The following is a 23498-nucleotide window of genomic DNA, read 5'->3' as shown; positions in this document are numbered from 1 at the left end:
GTGGAAGGAACTGAAGATCAAGGTTCACCAGTGGACTGCCTGGAATATTCAAAATTTAAAAACTCTCTGTGTAGAAGAATGGGCCAAAATCACAATGAACACTGTGAGAGATTAGTTTCTTTGTACAGGAAATGTCTTGAAGCTGTTGCAAACAAAGGCAAATAAAGGCTACTTCACCAAGTATTGAATAAATTTCAGTAACACATTACCTTTTGTATGTTTTGGAACGCTGTGTTTCTTTAGCTTTGTAATTTGCTTGAGTTAATATCAAGACCGGTCTGAATTTCATGTGAATATCTGCTTATGAAATTTTTATGTAAATTTATGAAGTAGTAAAGAATTATTTACTCTGTAGTTTGTTCTGTATTGTAATTATATATATTAACTGTATAGGAACAAATTAAGCGATTGAAAAAATATCCAATAATTAAAAACCTACATCACAGAAACAGTTTAGTCTGTCTAGTCATTACACCTAATGTCCTCTCTTGCTATACACCATAAGTAGAATCTGTTGCCATCCCTCATCTAAATTTTCAATTGAGATACCTAGACATGCAGCATTCACTGCCTCCAGGAGGAATATCTGATCATAGGGACAATGATCACTCCAGAAATTACCCCCTTATTTTTGGTCGACACCTAAATAGAACTTCAGCTGATAGTGGAATCAGCAGTCTCTATAACTATTATATCTTTGGGCTTTCACAGTTGCCCAATATAGTATTTGCAACATAGCAAAATAATATGCAGTCCATTATTATGTAAGGTTTGGAGTTAAGTGTATCACATGCAAGCATTTGCTATTTGAGAGAGTGAAAGAATTTTGGAAACTGTGTTCACTGAATGTAAAAATGCTTCTTAGCAATTAAACTAAAAGACTACTATATTCTGAACTACACACCATAACCAGATTAAATTCTCATTTTCAGGGTGATACATTTCTAATAGTAGTCAGTGGTCTTCATGCATCTGTTGCTTACTTGTTGCTCTGACAGGCTTCTAACAGTAGTCATCGGTTATCATTGGTCAATCTATTGGTTAATTTCTTTTCCGATTTCATATTCACTATTGTATTTTTTATTGTTTTATTTTTAAACATAAATATATGCTGAATTAAATTAAATTGAGTAACATGTTTCTATGTTTCATTCAATATATGTCAAACATTTTGGGGAAAACAAGGTATTTGACAAACAATATACTGTACAGTACTGTTTGTGTTAAGTTATATGCCTTTAATTTGATCACTGCTTTTGAAATAAGAGACATTCTGGACATTTATGCTATTCTAACTTCATTCTTGATACAGCTTTCTCAGTCATTTCAAAATCATCTACACCTCAGTTCATCATTCTAAATTCATTCATTACTTGCTTATTCTAGCTTGTAAAGTGTAGATCTGCAAAGGACTTGCATGCTAGAACCATTCTATACACGTATCTGGAACCAAATTGGTTTCATATTATTGAAAACATTGACAAAAAACTTTTGAACTGTTATTCCTAACATCTGAACCTAACTGTATGTTAAATTTGACACCACAAGAAACCCTAAAGCACTGTTCTGCCAAGTAGCATTTTGATTGTTATTTTCCTTTAACTGCTACAGAATAATAAAAGATTCCTCTCTGTGCGTGTTTTTTTACTGGTGAGAGCGTTTACGGGTAGATGGGCTTGACAGCGCCAGAGCTCATGGAATGTATCTTTTTTTTTTTTAAAGGACACAAGAAGTGAAGCAGGACACTCCTCTCGCAGCTCAAGATTCCATCAGCCCAGATTACACTAGATTTGCGTTTGGCCCTTGAGTTCAGCGAGCGAAATAAACACCGGCCCACAGTCGTTTCCTGTCCTCAGAACAAATCGGCCTTGTCCTCCCGCGCCCTGGAATTCACAAACACGCCGGTTTTTCACAAATATAACCAACATTAACAGTGAAAAAAGGGAGACGTAAAGCTACCCTCACTTCCAGACTCTGCGTGTTTAATCCCCAAGAGGACCATCGTCATTTGGAGAAAACACCCTGGCCAGACTGGAGGGGAAACCATTATTGTTATTTGATGGTGGGTGGCCAATATTTCACGGCAACTCCTCACAAGTCCTATTGCAATGCTTGGTGCAACTTTTGAACTGCACAAAAGACGGCATTCAGGGCCAAACACAACCAGGGAAACAGACCCAATCATGTCACATTCACTCGCTATGCTGCCGGGATATGGACTGTCAGTCGTGTGGAACCTGCCATGAGTGCTGGCAGCTGACTCTAATTTAACACTGACAGCTCAATCAGGCTTAATCATTAATCCCCACATTCCAAATGGTACGGCAATTATTAAAAGCATTATTAAAGGCATGGCAGGCTGCTCTAAGAACATCTGGTTGTCTTTTTGTTATTATCATGGTATGAGTGGAAATATGTAACAGGGCGCACCTGAGATGGCCAGCAGCATTTTTCGACGTGCTCCAAACGTGGTGATGCCCAGCTCCTTCAGGTCCTGATCGGTGAGGGTAAGGAATGTCTGCAGGTCAATCTGTGAGACAGACAGAACGGCTGCTAGTGGCTCTGTGACCAATGGGAGCTGACAACTGTGACTATGAGCTAGGAAAAGGGCTCTTGTCTGAAGTGCACTGCAGCTTAAACAGGGAACAGACGATATCCTTATCACAATAAAACAGATCATGAACATACTGTAGGTAATACCAGTACTACAAGAACATTGATCAACTGTAGGCTCCATTAAAGAGAGATTTTTCTCATTCTCCCAAGTGGAATAGCTGTATAAGTGTCAGTAAATGCTGAATTGTATGTTCCAATCAAACCCCAGAAAAATTTAATTATTGTGATATATATTGTGTATCGTGTAAAAGTCTTCAGGTTTCATGATGTTATATTTTTGCCATATTATCTACCTCTTCCTTAAATTTCCTCTGGTATCTTAGGCCTGAGATTTTTCCAGTGCAGTCTTTAAGACAGTCCATGTTTTCACTGTATTCCAGCTAGCAAGAAAAGCTTTGTGCAGTGTTTAATTATATGGATACTATGTGATGGGAATGACAAAAACTGGATTAAAACAAAAACATGGAAGGGCTGGGAATTCTTAAGGACTGGACTGTGAAGTCTGTAGGCAAAGATTACTGCTTTACCACTCCATTTGTTAAAAATGATTGCAGGGGTGGGGAACTACGGACTCTAAGGCAGCATCATGCATTTTCATAAAGAGAACAGTGCTGCTCACTGGAACCCTCTGAAGATTGAATTCAGTGTTTCCACTTTAATATTTAGCTAATTTTAAGTGAATGTCTGAAAAGTTGCTAGAAGAAAATGCATTTTAATCTGTGTTTAATCAACTGTAATTGGCAAAATCCTGCAGATGATGTGAAGCACTTGCGATGTACAATAAAAGACAAGTCTCAGTCACCATGCGTGGTGCATACCATGGAGGAATTCAAACCTTTATTACCTTAGGCTTTCATACCTGTTATGTCAACATTTATTCGAAAAGATTCTCACTGTCTGGGTCATGTGTGTAGAGTAAAATATGCAGAGCAAAGGGTTGTCAGGACTGGGTTTGGGAACCCCTGCCTTATTACACTCATGTTCATCCTCCTCCTAGAAAGATCATTACCTCCTGTTGCTGGAAGACATCAGTGTACTTCCCCAGGCCCAGCTTGCTGAAGAGCTCCGGCAGGTCTGAGCCTTTCAGGGAGGTGCTGAGGTTACAGCCGTTACTCCCCGTCACTGAGGAGATGCAGTCCATGTAGTTGCTGCTGCTCAAGTAATGCTCCACTGCAAGAGAGAATCAACAACTGTTAAAAGAACAGGCCTACTTCACCAAAACCTGCTAACATGGCTAACTGAAGAAAAGTTATCTTGGTCTTTTGAGCATAGTAGCATAGTTAGGCATAGAAGTTAGCATAGAACGAGCATCTGATGAATTTTCAGCTTGCTAAACATAACTGAGTGAGCATGTGAGTGAATAAGCAAATCAGTTCCATGGGTGCTTTGCATCTAAAACCACAAAGTTGGAACAGGTTGTGATAGTGAGTCTCTGTAGTGTTCAAAGTCAACTTGCCTGTCTTGTTCTGCTTCCTCTTGGGGCTGATGGGTGTTGGGAAGTCGCTGTGTGCCGGGAGCCCGCTCCCGTTCCGCTCTCTCCAGTTGTCTGAGTCGCTGCCATTCCCCACACCCTCTCTGCTGTTGGAGCGGGAGAGTGACAGCGGTGACCCCTGCAACAACACACATCTCCATCACTCCATGCCCACTAAAGCTGGATGCGACACACTGCCAATCAAAACTCTGAGGACACCTAGTTTTTCAAAATGTTTTTAAACAATGAGCATATCTGTTGGTTTGCAATAACAACATATTAAAGATTAGATCTTGACATGTTTCTCTGCAAAAACTGCAGAACTGACTAGTCATCATTACCACAGCCCATTGTAGCTGCAAGCCTTCAAAGGACTGGAGGCATCCAGCTTTTCAAAATGGTTTTAATGCAAATGAGCATGCTTTTTTTCACAACTTAACATAATAAATAGAAAACTGTATAGATTTTACCATTTTTCTGCAAACATTGCAAAACTGAAGGAACAACTGCTAAGTCATTATGTATCACTACAGCCTACTCTAGCTGCAAGCTACATACTGGCCATCAAAACTTTAGGGATACCTAGCTTTTCAAAATATTTTTACAACAAATGAGCATGTTTCCCTTTTTGGTTTGGAGCAACTGAGAAAACTACTTAGATCTTGCGATTTTCCTCTGCAAAAACTGCCAAACTGAAGGAATGACTGACAGAAGTCATCACAGCTTAAACCTTTCAGACGTTTAAATCACCTTTGTGCCAAAAGATTTTCAGTATGTGCTTTTTGATTAACATGAAGCTGAGTGTTGCAAAATATACCAAAATGATAAGTACACAGCTGTTAAAACCTTTGCCGGTATGTTTTCAAAAGAAGTCAAAGTGTCTTCACCTTTTTACAAGCAGTAAACTAACTTGATAAACTAACTAACCTGAGATCAAAAAGGTCCACTCAAATTCTGTTTTCCTTCACCAACTACACCGTTAAGATATGCAAGAGACCTGCCCCGACACTGCATTTGCAACTCCAGCAGAAAGTTCTCGTGATGCATGGGCTTACCTCGTAGGTAGTAGACATGGTGGGTTTGTAGGACACGTGATTAGCCCTCCGCAGCTCCTTAATGGTTTCTGCAGGCATGGACTTGGAGAAGCCCAGGCCGCTCCACGTGTTTGTAGGAGTGCGCACTTCTGTCACCACTGGCTTCTTCAGCATGGCTGAAAACAAGCAAAACACATTACAAATACAACATCTCAACCTCAGACTAGCTTACTCACTGCTGTAAATCCAGAATTGCTAAACATCAACCAAAAGGATAAACAAATTAACCAGTGGTGGTAACTTTATACTATGAAGTCTATTGAGTTTTCTTTACATAGATGAATAAAACAAATGTGCTAACAAAGCAGTGGTATACGCTGAGTACATTCTTCTATTTACAAGCCCACAGTTTACTGTTTGACGTGCTTCACATGGAATGGAGAGAGTTATTAGAGTGTTTATTGTAAATGTGAACCAAGGCTGTAATGATATGTTAAACTCAGCCAGATCTTCTACTCTAGAGATGTGGTAGCTCTGTTCCATCGTGAGCTGGCACTCTAGACTAAACATATCAGGTTGCTTTACTTTGTTACTAGCGGAGCTGTTTGTTATGTTGGTAATGAATAGAACACTTTATTGTGGATGGTAAAGTACATAGGCAGGACACAGAACCTTTAATGGGGATTCAACTGGTGCACCACATACCTTTGGTTGCCAGCAACTTCTTCTGCTCATAGTCGAAGGCCTGGAGAGGAAGAGAGAGAGAATCAAAGAGTGTTTAGGGTGGTTAGTGGAAAAAAAGTAGAAGAAGGCTGCCCTACATATCGCCTGTCAGTTTGCTTCACAGAACAGCAACGGAACAAGCTAAACATTGCCTCATTCTGTCACAGGAGTTTACTTTACACTCGTGGACAAGTTCACTTTCCACCAGTTCTGGAGAAAAAAAAAAAAAACAAAGAAAGAAAGGCAGACTCATAAAGTCTCAAGAGAGTGGAGGTCATGGGGAAGCCATGTTTTTAACACGTGATGCTGCACAACAAAAACAGCTTCTCAGTAACCAGCAGCAACAAGCGCAAGGTCAAACAACATTCAGCTCCAAAGAAACCAAAGCAGAATGGCTCACAGGAAACGATTTGAAGTTCCAGTGTGTGAACCAGTTCCTCAGCCCATTTCCTGAAGCCTGCTGCTTCAAAAGAAGCCAATGCACTGCCTGCTCTGGCCAGGCTGTGAAGCATAAAGGAGAGTGAGGGAACCGGGAGGGGTTTTATGAGAGGCAGGAGGTGCAGTACCTGCATGTTGGAGAAGGTGGACTGTGGAGGGAGACGGATTCGCTCCGAGTTCTGCTGGGCCGCTCGCTCGGCCGCTCTTTCGCTGCCCGGAGCTCGCTTATCAGCTACAGGACTCTCAGATGCACTGGAGTCAGAGTCTGAGAGTAAGCAATCTGAGCTGGAGATAGACAGAGAGAGAGACAGAGTGAGAGAAAGAGAGAATAAAAAAGAAATACTGGTATTATGCAATTAACATTTGAGTATTTAACTGTGACAACCTTTCAATGTTTTTTATTTTTGAAAAATAGTTCAATTAACAATTAAAACCTTAAATGGTTCATATTCCACATTTTCATGTATTTTATTTATGCTCCTGAGGTCCACTTATGATGTGTATATGGGTTTATGTACAGTCATAATTAATTTTAACATACCTGTTTTCCAATCTTGGTTTATCCCTTAGAATTAAACAGGCTGTTTTTGTCACTGTGCCTTTAAGACTAATGTATGTATTTTATCCCTGTTCTGATAGGCTGTATTGTGCCTTACAAAAAATAGCAGTTCAGGCTGAAACACTCCTTACAACTTCAGCATGAGTGGGCGGGGCTAAACTGGTAAAAGCTGAATCTGTGGATATACTGTATGTAAATGCATTGGTTTTTGTCATCATAAAACGCGTAAATAAACAGACTTTTTGCAGCTTTATTTTCATATACGGACTGCATGGAACGTGGGATGAATAGTACATAGAGTGTGGTAGTTACCACTTTAGAAGTTGCCATCTTTAGTAGTTTAAGATTAACAATAATCCTGCAGTTTAGGGGTAACTTTGATTGCATATGCTCTCACAACCACAGTATCATCTCCTTTAGAAGAACAAAGAGGTCCAACAGTCACTGAAGGCCATTTTAGTCCAGTACTAAAGAACATTCCCTCAAGACAAGGCAATTTTCCTGCTCTGCCTGTTATAGCAGACTCAAGGCTGAAGAACCGCCTTTCAGAGTGATTTACGCTGTAAGCTAGGCAAGCTGTTTGGAAAGGAACAATTACACGTCAGCCATTTGCCCTTTCAAACTGCTTCTGAGAGTGCTGAGAGAGAGAGAGAGAGAGAGAGAGAGAAAGAGAGAGAGAGAGAGAGAGAGAGAGAGAAAGAGAGAGAGAGAGAGAGGAGAGAGAGAGAGAGAGAGAGAAAATGCTGTGTGACCTGCTGGGACATACAGCAGATGCTGTCATGGCTATTTCCAGAGCCAACCGTCTGTCAGTGCTTTTCCACATCACCTCACCACTAACAACATGCACTACGCCACCCCCAGCCACACACACAGAAGAGGGTATGGTGGATGGTGAACAGAATGTTATGCATTTGTGTGCACTGCAGTATTTTTGACCTGAAACGGTCTGCAATGGATGTTTTTAGCTCTTTTTGCCTCTGAAGAGAGATTGTTGTGTGAGTTTGAGTTCACTGCAGATGGTGTGTCAGTGTTTGCGTCAGGGATTTGGAACGGTCAACAGGCAACGAAAACGATTGATTTTTAGTATTTAAAAACAGGAACAAAATCACTTTCAACTTTCAGAGTCAGAAACTTGAAATGCAGTTAAAAACATTATTATTTCATTCTGGTTAAACGTTTATTGAATTTTTTGCAACACTGACAGATTATTTGTTACTTATTATTTTAACAGGCCTACACAGTTTGAGTATTAAAAGAACACTATCAACAATTCTTTTAAGCCATTCTAACCGCTGACCAACTGAAAATGTTCAGAACATACAATGAAATGAAAACTGTTTTGTTAACCAAAATAAAATAATAATTTTACTAACCAGTTGATCACATTTCAAAATGCTCAGTGAAAAATGCTGTTTGTTCTTGGTTTTGGTTTTCATTCCAAGTGTCATTCCTAATCAATGGGGTCTGTCTCACGAAGCAAGATTTCTTGCTTAGCTAGCTAATTTTTATGCTTAGTTACATTTAACCTTGGATTTTCTGTCTGTGGGTCACTTAATACCAGACTACATTACATGGCAAGTTATGATGCACTCCGAACCAGCTCTGTGGCAGGTTAAGCTCAAGACTTCGCATCATAAACAGCTCTTGTACCAGTCAGGGCAGAGCTTCCGACAATCAGGTACAGCATTCTGATGGAGATGGACCCCTCCAGGCCTTTGCATGTCACTTTTTTTCTTCTTTGTGATGTTTTCAGTGTCAATCAGGAGAAAAATATCACTTTTCAGTAGTCATCACACTACAAAGAATATAAAGCGAGTATTGCTCCATAAAGAACTAACATGCTAACAGTACAGACAGCACTGCTTTTTACCGTTTTAAATGCTTTATTTTTCAGATATTTACATAGTGTTACGTAATTGGCTGTGAAATGTCACGCTTTCATGTGCACAAGGATAAATCACAGCTTGAGTATTTACACCTGATTCACAGAGAAAGTTGTTAACCACTGTCGTAAAAGAAGCTAAACATGGTTGCCTTTGTTAAGATTTTGTGAACTGAAAGTTACACATGCTTTGTGACACCAGGTTCCAGGTGTGCTGGTACATATTGTAGGTGTTTTGTTTCCAATGCCAGATTCTAAAAAATTCAAATGGAATGAAAAAATAACATTATCAACCAACTTCACCGCATTATAAAATGCTCTGCGAAAAATACTGTTTGTTTTTGGTTCCCTGTATCGCGTAATTCCTGTCGCGTAATGCCTGTGTCACAAACTCTGGATTTTTGGACCAATCAGGGACAGTCTTCTGATAGAGGTCAGTTTTTGCATCCCCGAGAGGTTCATAATTTTTCTGTGACATGTCTTTGTGACCTTCTTTTTTACCTTTTCATGTTTGTGGTGATAATGACATGAAAATAATCACTTAGATTCAAACTACATAGATATCAAGATTATAAAGCAATTATTACTCCAACAAGCACTACCATGACACCAGTGGTGACAGCGTTTTTTATCTTTGTAAATGTTTCACTTCCTACATATTTACATGTGGTTTCTTATTCATTCTTTGAAAAATAAGCTGCCTAACTCCTCAAGTTTCATGTGACTGGCTGTTGTTCATAGACGATGTGCTTTCATGTTCACGTGGTTAACATACAAAGTTGTTGCTGCTGTAGTACTATTAGTTAACTGTGGTAGTGTTTGTTATGTTTTGTGAAGGTTTTACTGAAGGCACCCTGTCTAAGTTGAACAGGCAACAGACTTATTTCTAATCCCTAGTTCTAAGAAATTCAACTGTAATGAAATAGTAACATTATTCACCTTAACCACATTTTAAAACTTTAAGAAGTTTTCATTTTACATACCGTGATAAATATAGTTTGTTTTGGTTTTGGTTTGTGTTCTATATATTGTTTCTAATCTCTGGTGTGCTTGTGTACGTACTGTAGATGAGAGTTTTTCGTGCCCTGTAGTAACTCCACAGCCTGCCTCTTGCCTGAGGCTGTTTTGCAGGAGGCCAGCATCTGCTTCAGTTCACTGCTATTCCCAGAGTGAGAGGGGCTACGCGGCATCCCCACCTCCACAAACGTATCAGAGCCTGGCATACACACAGGCACACACAGATACACATTATCCTTTCTGTGAGCCAAAAGTTATACATCTTTGGTTAAACATTATATAGCTTGACTGCTCTTGGCATGATGGAATTTAGGGTCAACTGCCTTCATTATGGCTTCACTGCTCACGAGAGAAAAAAAAAATCAAAAAACTCCAATTTAATTGCACTAAGTGAGGAACTAAAAACCATGCACATCTCCTGACTTATGGAAGTCCAGCCAATTCAAACAACTCTTGATGCTTACAATGGAGGAGGATGGAAAAGCTTGGCCCACTTTTCCCAGCAACACAGGATGGAATGGTTTAACCATTTGGAACCAAGTATGCATTAATCCATAAATGAACTGGCCAAAGTCAATAAAGTCCATGTTCAATCTAGAGAAGGTCAGGGGGTTATTGCCAATCAGCCAAATCATAAAACTTGGCCCTGAATGCCACTAGGGGCATGAACCAACAGAACTGTAGCTACTTCAGGAATAGCATCGAGACATAGTTCACTAACCAAGAGTACAGTGAACATTCCGGGGCCTTTAGTGTGGTTGTTTTGAGGGTTTTTGTCAATGCAGTATCAATAACTGGCATGCTAGCTACAGAGATTCCTTTTTGCAGAATCTTATCTTTAAAATGAATTACAGGTTTGTGACACTGACCTACACCAATTCAGCACAAACTGGGTCTGTAGGAATTTACTCCAGCATGAGAGGCAGTACCTTGATCCTGGCTGGACTTGCTGGACAGCGGTTCGGATGGACAGTGGGCGCTGGCCTCCTGGACGGCATCACCATGAGCCGCGTTCAGAACCTTCTCGGCCAAAGAGACGGTAGACATTCTGCTGTACATGGAGCTGGGATGCTACACATACACACAGATACACAAGCACAGACATATACACAGTTCTGGTCAATAGTGCAGAATTTAACCTAAATACAAAAGCAGAGGTAGAGGGTCACAGCAGCATGACAATGATGAACACTTGAGTTCCAACACGTTTTCTGCCCTCACCGAGTGCTTCAAAAGTACCTTACTGTAGTAGTCTACATACTGGAAAACAAAATGTCTCAAGGGAGAGAGAAAAATTTCAGTGACGTTAAGTACAGTGTAGTAAAATTAATGCCATACTGAGGTGGCAATCCAGTGATGAAACGGTAAAGCTAACACCATTCCAGTCGTCCTATAGAGGGTAAAAATAGGATGAGGCTAAAACTGCTTTAGGGTGCTGTACATAAACAATTAAAATTTGTAAGACATGCAGTCATAAAATTCCAAATGCCAATGATGTGTCAGATACCAAATAGGCAGACAAGGCCCATTCAGAATCATAAGCAATGGGAAATAGATAGATGATTAAGCATGTGCTAGAATTGAGGAAATAGGAAAGGTAATAATTTGAAAAACAGAAACAGCAAATGACAAATGAGTAATTTAAAGTTTTTTAAAGGTTTTTCTATGTATTTTATTAACTGTTTGGACACTTCAACAAACAATTAAAAGGACCTTCATAATTTCTTGTATTCATAAATTTTTTGATTTAGCGAAAAGAACAAAAGCCTATTGCTATCTGATAATAGGTGTTTTTGTGATTCTATAGTACAACAAGAATTTCACCTGAGAAATAAATGTAACAACAGTAAAGTAAACCAATTTAAAGGTGCAGCGATTTCATTCCAAAACACTTTTTGTTAAATTCAGCAGAATTTAAGTGTTAAATTCCTCACGGTTCATTTCTAGCCCGCACCATTCTGTGTGCGGGCTAGAAAAAATCCTGTGTTCGTACACAGCCCTGGCTCTGTAAATGGGAAATAAACAAAGTGGTTCGGGACGAGTTACACAACACTGTTCCAGCCAATATTCCTTCAACCCGGGGCTTTCATGCTCGTGTGCAGGACGGAGGAAGGGGAGGGGCCATGTGCTAAACTCCACGCATTGTCGAGAAACCGCCAAAGAGGAAAAAATAAAAAAAAACAAAGGTTGAGAAAGAAGTTCTTAGATAAGGCAAGGGCATTTCGGAGGTGGAAAGACCTCAGAGGGTTGACTTCCTATTCAGATTTTCTTTTTCCACTTGAAGTATTGCAGCAGTTCCATTCTGGCACCTGAAGCACCTGAAATGCACCATTTGATGTAGAACAGGAACTTCCAACAAGAAGCTGAGGCACCGGAATGCAACTTCTGCACCGTTTAAAGTGCAATGTGAAAATTCAAACAAGAAGCTGGCAAAAAAGAAGCAGACTTCAGCTTTATCGAAAATTGAAAGGCATGAAAAGGGATGAGGAGGTTGCTTCCTGCTTGACAGGTGGGTTACATTAACTTTTTTTTGCTGTTTCACAGAACAAATAGGTCAGCATTGTTTTGTCCTGCTTGCTAATGTTTGTGATAGCAACTGGTTAGCTTTGCAGCAGCAATTGTAGCAACATGTATATTTAAGCTACAGAACATGAGAGGGAGTGTGTTATTGCGAAATAATATTGATGTTATAGCGATAACACACTCCCTCTCGTGTTCTATTGCTTTTATACAACAGTTAAATAAACAAAGTAAGAAATAAATAAATTGGGCCATGAACGTGTCGTTTAATATATGTTTAAATATTGGCAATTCCTTCCGCCAAATTATAACCAACCAGCTTGTTACTACGTCAGAGTAACGAGCTCCGCTCACTCTATGCACAGTCGGCAGTTCGTTCTCCAGCTCCACACAGACCAACTGACAGTTTCGGAATTTAGTGTAGTCTCATCTTCAGAGTCTGACCAAATTAGCTGTTGGTCAAATGTGATCTTAAAAGTATCCATTTTCTGTTTGTGCGCAAAGTAAGAAGTAAAAACGTTCAAATGGCTTGAGCATCTCCTACAGATGTCAAAGTTGTTGCTTAGCAACAGCGCCTCAGCAGAGTGATACAGTGTTTGTGAAAAACCCGTGATGTTATGGCGAAATAACAGCACGGTTAGAACGCTTCTTAACCAATCAGCTTGCATGGGCGGAACTAACTGTTGTATAATATATCATGGTATTTGTTAAGTTAGCCAGCCCAGTGTCATACGCCTTGCCAACGCGAGTCCATGAATTTGGAGGGTGGAGCTACTGAGTGAGCACTAAAGTATTTATTTTGCTGCTAAATTCAAATATCAACAATTGTTCTCCAGAATCATGTGCTGTGCCTTTAATATTTGGACTGATGAATTTTCAAATTTAGGTTTTTATATAAGATTATTTACATTTATTTCTCACTGAGCATAATGAACATAATTGCTAGATTAATTGAAGAAAAACAAAGTTGATAGATTAACTGATTACAGAAGTAATAGTTTGTGGCAGCCATAATTCATATTTTTAATATAGTTTGAGAACACATCATGATATGCAGTACAGTGAATCACCTTGCCATTGAGGGAAGACACAGTCTTGCTGCAGTCTGGGACCCCATTCACCTGCGGGTCAATGGGGGCAAGGCCTGGGGGAGGAGATGGTGTATTGTGGGTGTAACTCTGGACCCCAGACAACAGGATGTTGGTTAATGTGGCCTGGGTGGCTGGATGGATCATCAATGGTGATGAAAAACCTGCAGGATTCAGTGCAAGAACTCATTAATGATTTTTAGCATATGAGTGTATAAACATACAGTAGGTTCATATGACAGATATCAGAGATGTACATTTCTGAATTTGAATCAAATTGATTATAATCCATGATTATGATGTGATGATGATTATGAAATCTCTAATGTTCACTGTGATCCAATTAAGTTTTGATTATATTGATACAATTCTTACCTTATTCTTATAAAATTACCCAGACTGACTCTATTTCACAGCATATATATTTGTTGAATCACCAGCTTCAAATAGATGTATTTCAGTTTGAACACCCCTGTCAAATTACAAGTTTTGTTGAAGTGAAAATAAGTTAACACCACATCTTCTACAGTGAACAAACTTAAATATGCCATTTTCTGCAAATTTTAGTGCACAACTGATATTTATTTGATGTGTTTAACATATTGGAAAAAATAAAAACAGACAATGTGCAATGACTTCTGCACAGGCCACTTTGATGTTTTATTTTTTTCCTAATAAAAAATAAATTTATATAAAAAAATTATAAATTAAAATTATAATTAAAACTCAGCAGATAATCATTAATTGTGCATTAAAATGTGCAGAAGTGCATTCTCTCTAGAGGATGTGTTATTTTTCACAATTTGACCAGCAGTGCCCAAACTTTTACATATGAGCAGAGATGTATATTTATAACCCTAACAGACAACAAAGTTGAGATGGCACCATTCTAAAATGTGGGAAAATGGTGTGTGTGTGTGTTGTCCTCTGACCTGGTGTGCTGGTTGGACTGGCCAGTGAGTTTGACCAAAGCGTAGGGCTGGGGGTTCCAGAAGAAGGAGCGTGTAGGGGACTGATGGAGCTGTTGAGGGCATTCAGAAGAGAGTTGGGGGTGGACGGAGCACTCAGAGAGGCAGCTGTGGGCCCCAAAAGACCTACAGGACAGATTTACATAAGAATCATGAACCATGCAGTATGTCCTCAGTCACTGAGGACAAAATACAAGCATGCAGCATTTAGACTATCACCACACTGATGGACGAGCTTCGTTTCAATCAGGCTGTTTAAATGAATAAAGAAATGCTCTTACTCTAAGAATGCATATGTAAAATGCACATAAAGAAGAGCACTGAATGAGAGTACAGGTCAAGATGCTAAATGAGGAGCATGTGCCTCTCTTACCCAGGCTAGTGAGGCCCAGGCCGGCTGAAGTAAGGATATCAAGCCCCACGGGGCAGCTGACTGGTGTGGGGGCAGCCGAAGGGCTGCTACTGCTGCTACTGCTGCTGGAGGAGGTGGAAACAGACACCCCACTGCTGTCCAAACCTAAGAGATACCGTCTGGCTTCATACATGTTCAGAGCATTCCTTTCCACACTCTTTACTATCACAGACTGGATGAAAAAGAGAGAGAGACAGAAAGAGAGATTTATACAACAGTTTGCTCCAACCACATAGTCTGACTGACTGAAAAACATTCTACCTGTGTTGTTAAATCTTATAACAGTATGGATTTTTCACCATACCTGTGTTATTCTACTGACCACTGGTTGCTAAGTAATAATTGTCGCTTTACTCCCAGCTGCTAGAACTACTTTTTGACAGAAGAAACTGTCCCTTTAAAAACATATATTTAAAACAACGTTTGGCTTAATACCTTTATTGTTTTATTTTGTAAAACTACTGTATAAAAACAACTGGGCACTCAAGGACACATGACTGTGATGATCTACTAGAACCAAATCACAGCCATGATTATACACTTACTCATGTTCTACTGCTTAATCTACACCAGAGGTGCCCAAACATTTTGTCTTAAGGGCCAAAGTGCAATGTTTGTGGTTGGCTAAGGGCAAAAAGGACCAACAATGCACAAATAAAAGAGTGTTTCAAATCAAGTTTTTAAAAATATATTTAACATCACATTATACAGTTTCTAAATACTTAAAAAATACAATTTTAAAAGGAGAATAAGAATTTCAAGATTTATATAGTATAAAAATATGTTTTTCTGCTTGGTAACTTTCTGGTGGGCCGAATCAAACGTCGTCACAAGCCTTCTAAAGTAATGGATGAAGACTACACAAGTGACACTAAAGGGGACAGGAGGTAATAAGTGAATTTCATTACTACTGTTAGTTGGCTATACACATAAAATTTTAAGTGGTAGAATATTATTGGATCTTTGACAATCAACAGCTTAAATAAGTAGAAAGAAACAGGCAGAGGAAGATCGTCTAGGTGTGCCCTTGGTCTCATGAACCACTGACATAAAAAATAAGTCTGGTCTTTGCCTAGCAATTTTTTTGAACTGTTGCCTTTAAGAAAATGAAAGGGCAATTCAAACTGGGCTATCACCAGATCAGTTGCTGAAATGAAGAAATGAAGATTTATGCTCTGTCTGTTAGATTAGACTGGTGCCATTTAGCTAAAAACACTGGATCCTGTTTCCCCCTTTGACTGTGAGCAAGGACAAGAAAATGAATACCGTGAAAGCTTTTCCAGTTCACATATCCTCTACTATAAACCGCACACAAATTTTGATGTGTGCCATACAGTGCATTTGTTAGACTAGTCTGACACCTTGAGACGCAGCCAATACCTTATGCACCTCACAGATGTGATTTATAAGTTGTAGTTAGCTGGTATAACTTTGTACAGCAATTACTGCCGATTTGGGTGATTTGAGTGGGGAGTGTGTGTTTGTTTTCCTACATTTTCAGGACAAAAAACTCTTGGCTTTCTAGGAAAAGTAGCAGACAACTGGGCAAATATTTACACCAACAAAATGGACTTAAGTGTTTTTTCTTTACAAAAGTTACTTTTGCATTAAGGTTTATTAAGTTTATGGCTAGATTTAGGGTTTGGCTGCTTAAAACTTGTTTTACATATCTACACATACAGATATATGGTACAATGCAAAAGTCAGAGACTGCCCTTCATTTATTTCAGTTTCAGTCAAAATACCTTTATTTAAGTTATTAAGATTTTTTCAGCCTCAAAATAACTGTACCTTGCTAGGCTGTTTGGGCTTGGGTTTGACGCTGATAAACACGTCCAGCTGCTCCATGAGAGATGTGATACACTGTGGATCTACTGCCACGTCCTCTTTGATATCGAACATCAGCACCAGCGGCAGACAGCCCTGTACCACACGCACAGACACACACAGTAGAGCCAGACAGAAACAGAGGTGTAAGAGAGGGAAAATGAGTAGGTTTCTGCACAGGTTTAAATCATTCAGTTACTCCAACTTTAAGTGCCTCAAATGTCTACTTGGCTGATATCCTAAAGCAGCAAAGCCACAGTTATTGTACTGTGATCCGTCCACTCGTTCTCATGTTGAAAAGAATAACAGCAGCAGGTACGGCCTGGAGAAACCCTGCACAAGAACAGTCCTTGACATGCACTCTGCCTTCACAGCTCAGGAGTGGCTATTTTCCTCTATTCAGACAATAACGATATGATCATGACATATATGAACATAAATAAACTGAAGGGGAATTCCACAAATTTCTAAATCTCTCCATAAGTACATCATTATGATGCAAATAAAGTACCTTTGGTTTGATGTGAAATGCTCCATTCTAGAGAAACTTACAGACTCAGAGTTGTTCACAGTGGTGCTGATAAGAACCAGATGTCTAAAGAGTTTAAAGACTCCCTCACAGAAACGTATTACATGAAATGGTTATGAATACACTGCTTGTTGCCTGAGACATTGTTTTATGACAGTTCTGAGAAGGTTTTAGGCTAAAATGTATTTTACATGACACATGGCGGACAATTGCACGCAGGACGCTTTAAGGCAAAAAAAAGCATTTAAATGTATATTTTTCAGATTTTAATTTACTTTTGTTGGATTACATTAATATATTTATTGCTCAAAACATTCACAAAAACTGGAACTGTGATTGGTTAAGATGCAGCACACAGTAAAAAAAAAAAAATCATGATTGGTTGGAGGGTTGCATATTGTGGCCTTCTACGCCAACTTTCTAGAACCTTTCAGTTCCTGCCCATGATGAGCCTCAGACACTCACAACTATGCCTGAAAACCTCCTAAACAGATCTAAATGGAAACCTGACAGTGAATTATTCTGGGCGGCTGGCTAAACGTGTTTAATTTTCTGTTCATGTGTACGATTGCTCTCTTGCCCTTGCGGTGTAGTGGTCAGTCTGCTTGGCTGTGAGTGGCCTGCCTCTCGTCTCTCTTGTAGAGCTGCATAGCTGTGGAGAGGCGAAACATCTCCGCATTGTAATTACTATGTTTTTCAACAGAATGTTGCATTCTCCCCTCGTGAGTTCCCAAACGAGGATCCCGTGTTTATGCTATTTCTTTTCTGCTTCCACCCCCCCACTCCTGTTCTCTTTGTCCACCCACACAAGTCATCTTCTCGATTTTTTATCTCCCTGAGGTGCCAGAGGGGCCAGAGATTTAAAGAAGACCACCATGCCAAAAGAGAGCCACTGCTGAGTTGCTGTTCCCTATTATGGCTTGAGGGAGGAATGCAAGACACACATGCACACAAGGAGAGAGAGAGAGAGAGAGAGAAACTGAGTGAAAGTTAGAGAAGTAGAACAGAAAGAAAAAGACAAAAAAGAACAAATGACTGAAGAGCAAAGATAAAAATAAGGGAAACCTGCTTACCATGAGGTACTGGCGGGCGAGGCAGACTGAGTCGATGGAGCCCTGGATATAGACAGTGGACTTTTTCTGGGGGCAGTTTGGGTCAGGGGAAATGCACCTGAGCGCCAGTGCGCTGCATGATGTGCTTGATGTTGCTGCCGTTGCGGCCCATCATGGAGAGGTGATGCTGCGGCGCGATGTCCAGCTGCGTGCTCACAGTGATGGCACTAGCCAGGCTCCCGGCTAAATGCTCCAGCAACACGGCCGTGCCTCGCTGCAACACAAACAATGGAATCATGATCAGTCATGAGACCTGCCACGATTAGTCGACAAATAGCTCCGGGACAATAACTGATATCAAATATTGCAATAAATTAAACAGTGCCCATCATTATTTTATTCTCTTTAATGTGCCATGAGATATTCTTTTACTGATGCACCTTTATCAAACTTTGTACAGTCGCTCTTGTCAATGGTTCATTAAAAAATGTGCACATAAGAAAATACTTCACTTAATTATAGGCAATAAAACAAAACATCACTAGTTAATGAACTACACATGTACATACTTTAAGCACCACTTGTACAAAGCATAACATGGATTTTCAGTCTGGCAAAGACTGCTGGAGAATATGCAACTAAAACAAAGAAACTCTTGTCCAGAAGAAGGGTGCCAGTGCGCCAGGTAATATTTTCCAAACAAATGTGTAAGACCACTGGATATCACATATAAAATGGGCTATATAATGTTCATGTATGGTATTTCGAAAACAAATTTGCAATGAAACGACAACATTTATTAAAATAATTATTCTGCAGATGATAAGCGTCTGTCTAAACGTACATTATCGTAAGGGCTTTGTAAGGCCTACAAGTTGATTGATTATCATTGATGCTGATTATGGAAGAAGAAAGGCACTCTGTAACGCTTTATAATGTTCATTTTATATACACGGTCATTCTTACAGATTAAAATAAGCTACAGGAAGTGCTAGGGGTGATTTGGTTGCTATTGTTTTGTTGCACAATAAAAAAAAGTCATACAGGCGGAATGATGCGTGAAGTGAGAAGAGGCCACAGAAAGCCCAATGGTAACAGTCAATATATTAACTGACAATATACCAATCACATACATTAACTGCTCAAGACAGCCTTGGAGCAGGCAGTTAAAAGCTTGCTCTGAACCTTCCTGAGCCATCAAACAAAAAACAGCAGTGTCTTTATTGTACTGGATTCCATTCAGCCCATATGGCCTTCTGGAGGCCACTGTTTTAAAAGAATGTAGTTTTATTTAGTATTATGTTTTGCATGTTTGGTTTCCAAATTTTGCTTCATAAGTTCAGCACTAGAGCTATGAGGCTAACATTGCTAACAAAGACTAGAGGTAAGTAGTCGCCCACATCTTTTCCATAAACACATGCTCAAAACCTTTTGTTTACAATGGCTTGCCAGTGCTTTCAGCTACATGGTGAAGTTTTGCTAATGTTTAGAGTTCACAGTAAGTCATACTGTGGCTTAAACCACATCGATGTGTGTGTGACCTTAACAAAGACGTGGAAGCAGTTTTAGCAAGTTGTTAAGTTGTGGGAACATATTTACACAATAGATTTGGATGACTATTGACTTCTAGTGTTTGTTAGGAAAGCCTCATAATGTGAAACTAAAAAAGCAAAATTTGGACACAAAATATGTCTCGGTTGACTGACTACATTTGAGGTTAAGTGGAAAACTGTGTAAATTTGATTTTTTGATCCAAACCATTCTTATGGGATTACTACCCATTTTTCTTCTTTTCTACAGTCATTTACAGTCTAAGTGTGGTTCTCAGTCCAGGTCCTGGACTGCCCGGCACACTGCACCCACTTCAACTCAGGAAGGATTTGTTTATTAGCCAATTAGTTGGCTTGGGTGTGTTAAAAGTAACAAAACCATCAAAATATGCAGGGATATTCCAAGACCCAGGAAGCAAACCACTGTTCTACAACATTAACAGCATGTGTGCAATTTTGTCACCCACACTAAACATATACAGATATTTCTCTCTATTTACTTGCACTTTGTAAAAATAATAATACATGAAACTTGCGTATGTTTTCCAAGAACCCAAAGACGCTTACAATAGTGATAGAGCACAAAACATCACAAGACAAACACAGAAAACACAGAAGCAGACAGCAGAGAAGAAGACAGGGTCAGGTTATAATGAAAAGGAGCATTAGCTTGGTAAAGTTGTAAATTGTGTGTTTTGAGATTTGTTTTAAATGTGGACAGAAAATCTGAATGATAGACATATGAAGGAAGAGAGTTCCATAGACGAGGAGCAAATCTAGGGAATGCTCGATCTCCATAACTATTGAAGGTAAATGGAGGCATGGTCAGCAAATCAGTTGGCGTGGAGAATATGGGTGGGTTTATAAGGAAGGAGGAGATCAGACAGGTAGGAAGGAGTGAGGTTGTTAAGGGCTTTGTAAGTGAGCAGAAGAATTTTGAAGTGAATGCCGTACTTTACAGGAAGCCAGTGGATATCATGGAGATCAGGTGTAATGCGGCTGTGATAGAGAGAATAACTGAGAAGGCGAGCAGCGGAGTTCTGGACAATTTGAAGTGAGTGAAGGGAAGAGGAGCTGTAACTGCTGTCAAGGTCAGTTGTGCAGTTTGAATTCATAATGTAATTCTGGTGGTTGACATAAATATAATTAGCGTATAATATAACATAACATATGTCTAAAGCTACCTGTATAAGCCATAGTGGAACCAATATTCTTGTATCATAGATATGGGTTGGACTTTATGTTGGCAGGCTCTATGCATTAAGACAAGAAGCAGAGCACAAGTTGAGCTTCAGGAGGATGTTTATGTTACTGTATATTACAGTTCGTGAAGATTGGGCTTTGAGTGTGACCAGTGAGGTAGGCAAGGTTATATGTGCGTTTCCACATTATGTTTATAGATATGGGTTAGCCTACAGCTAAAATGCTAGTGGAGTTCATACAGTAACGTGATGAATGTTCAGCAAGCTAATTATCTACAAATTTAGTGCCTTATAGCCTTCCGTTTAATAGATTATGTGAGCTATATTTGTGTTGTGAGATCTGTTTTTAATGTTTATACAGTAGACTCATTTTATAATTTGTGTATTTGTTTATCTAGTTCTCACTGCATTTTTTGACATCAAGGATGTGCAAATTAAATGCTTGTTACTCAAGGAACGCCTTGTGTTCGTGATTTAACTGGAGGAGCTACAGTAATTACAAGAGCTTATGCCTGCAAGGAGAGAATTACAGTAGTCCAACCGACTGGACACAAAGGCATGAAAACAAGATACAGCAGAAACAGAGAGAGGAATGGTCAAATTTTCACTATATTGTAAAAGATGAAGTGAAACAGTTACAGAGACAGTTATTAGTCAGTTAGACAGTTATTTATTGAGAGTTGATTTACAGCCAATGACATGAGTGCAGTCTTGTCAGTATTTAACGTAAGAAAGTTAGGTTTCATCCAGAGTTTAATCTCAAATAAACAAGATTCTGACTGTTTTAAGGGTGGATTTATGATGGATTTGGGCCTGAGATAAATCTGGGTGTCATCCGCAGTGAAAGTCCAGTTTAAAGTGACGTATAACATGTCCAAGGGGAGTATGTAAGTGATGAAGAGGAGAGGTCCGAGGACTGAACCCTGAGGAACCCCTTGAGTGATAAGAAAAAAAAGTTGCAGTAGAAAAGCCAAAGAGGGAAATAAACTGCTTTCTATCGGTGAGATAAGACGTGAACCAATCTGGTGCACAGCCAACAATGCCCAGCTCATGAATCCTCAACAGAGAACAGAATGACGCACCGTGCCGACAGCTGCAGTCAGATCTAGTAAAGTAAGAATGCTAAAGGCTCCAGCATCTGCAGATATAAGAAGGTTGTTTATGACCTTAGTCAAATCAGTTTCAATACTGTGGTGCTTACGGAAACCACACCGGAAAGTTTAGAAAAGATTACTGCTTTCTTAAAAAGCCAGCAGTTGATTAGTAACAACTCGTTCAAGAATTTTAGACAGAAATGGAAGCTTTGAAATTGCTGTTTGTTCTATGCTTCTACACAAAAAAAAAACTTGAGACGTGATTTACATTCACATAATGTTTTGCCAAATACAGCATTCTATTTTAATTCAGTGATTTTTTTTTGTTATTCCACAGGAACAAACGAGTGCTTCTTTTTTGGGGGTTCCTCTGTCGCCTGTTCTCTGGCTGCAGTGGTGCATGGTTTTGGAACAGGGCTTCCATGCCGGCTCTCAGTGCATAGCAGGCACAGTTGATGGCCGGATGGAGTCCCTCCAATGCTGGGTAAGGGAGGGCAAGACCCTGGGAACCAGAGCAAACTCCAGACACTCCAAACCCTCTCCATACCAAGCACACAGCCAGCAGCCTTGTCCACTAAGCCTGTGGGCGTTCCCCACACTCAGCAGAGCAGCCGCAACCAGAGGGGGCAGAAAAGAGTTCAAGTGGATTTCCCTTGGTGAGCTGCAAAAACCGGAGTGGACTGCATATAATTTCTATAGAGCAGATGACGTAAAGAGGCTTAGTGAATTTACGCAAAAGTTAAATGTATGTGCAGTTGTTAACTTAAAAAAAAAGTTATTTCCACTTTTTTATGTGGTTTCTAACACTAGAACATACTGTTATATGTAATAATAATGTATATCTTTGAACAATATGCAATTGTACAATAGCTAAAAACAGGAGCAGTTACTATTTTTTAAGCCTGAATTTTGCTCACACTTTTGTGCATTGTCAGATAATAGCATGCCTTACAGTATTAGAATAACATTAGAAATGACACGTGCACGTCTATTCAAGATTACTTAACAATCCAGTGGCATTTGGGGCAAGAGTGCAATGATTTAGGTGGGCATTATGTACTACATATTGACAATGGAGAAATGTGACTATTAGAGCTAGGCCTTTGATTTGGGCCATGTATGTCAAAACGTAGGGGAAAAAAACTCCACTGAAATAATGTAAATTTTTCCTTGTGCCTCTGTGGGATACTAGTAGTAATATATTAGCATTAAGCTTACAGTGATTCACATAAACATTCTATTGTACATTTTATATTTTACCTTGTAGAAGTGTTACAGTGACTTTCAGTAAAAGTCCTGCCACAGAGTTGCTGACTTTTTTCGATACTGATTATTTCTGACTATCGATCAACTATTTTTGATATTCGAGTATCATAGGCTGTTATCCGGGTAACCGAAAGGGTGAAAACAATCAGAATGAAAATAATGTAGAGCTTTGGTCTAACTTTTCAGGTGACAGCACTGGTGTTGCACAAAAATATAGCAGCACACAGAGGAGATTTTATTTTTCAAAAAA

At 39.5% G+C, this 23498-nt stretch overlaps 1 protein-coding gene across 1 annotated transcript in view; it reads right to left on the bottom strand.

Annotated features, from left to right (window-relative positions):
* Positions 1-23498, bottom strand: part of bicc1b (BicC family RNA binding protein 1b) — a 91729-nt gene that overhangs the window by 4983 nt on the left and 63248 nt on the right. Inside the window, 14 exon segments of the mRNA XM_036572214.1 lie at positions 2431-2530; positions 3626-3786; positions 4073-4226; positions 5143-5297; positions 5827-5866; positions 6411-6567; positions 9786-9939; positions 10670-10811; positions 13331-13512; positions 14281-14442; positions 14690-14900; positions 16520-16651; positions 18158-18244; positions 18246-18410. Of these exon segments, the coding sequence (XP_036428107.1) occupies positions 2431-2530; positions 3626-3786; positions 4073-4226; positions 5143-5297; positions 5827-5866; positions 6411-6567; positions 9786-9939; positions 10670-10811; positions 13331-13512; positions 14281-14442; positions 14690-14900; positions 16520-16651; positions 18158-18244; positions 18246-18410 (2002 nt within the window).

This window comes from Colossoma macropomum, unplaced genomic scaffold (genome assembly GCF_904425465.1).
Source record: "Colossoma macropomum unplaced genomic scaffold, Colossoma_macropomum, whole genome shotgun sequence".
In the NCBI taxonomy this organism is placed as follows: domain Eukaryota; kingdom Metazoa; phylum Chordata; class Actinopteri; order Characiformes; family Serrasalmidae; genus Colossoma; species Colossoma macropomum.
The sequence above is the reverse complement of the archived record's forward strand: the minus strand, read 5'-3'. Positions and strand labels throughout refer to the sequence as shown.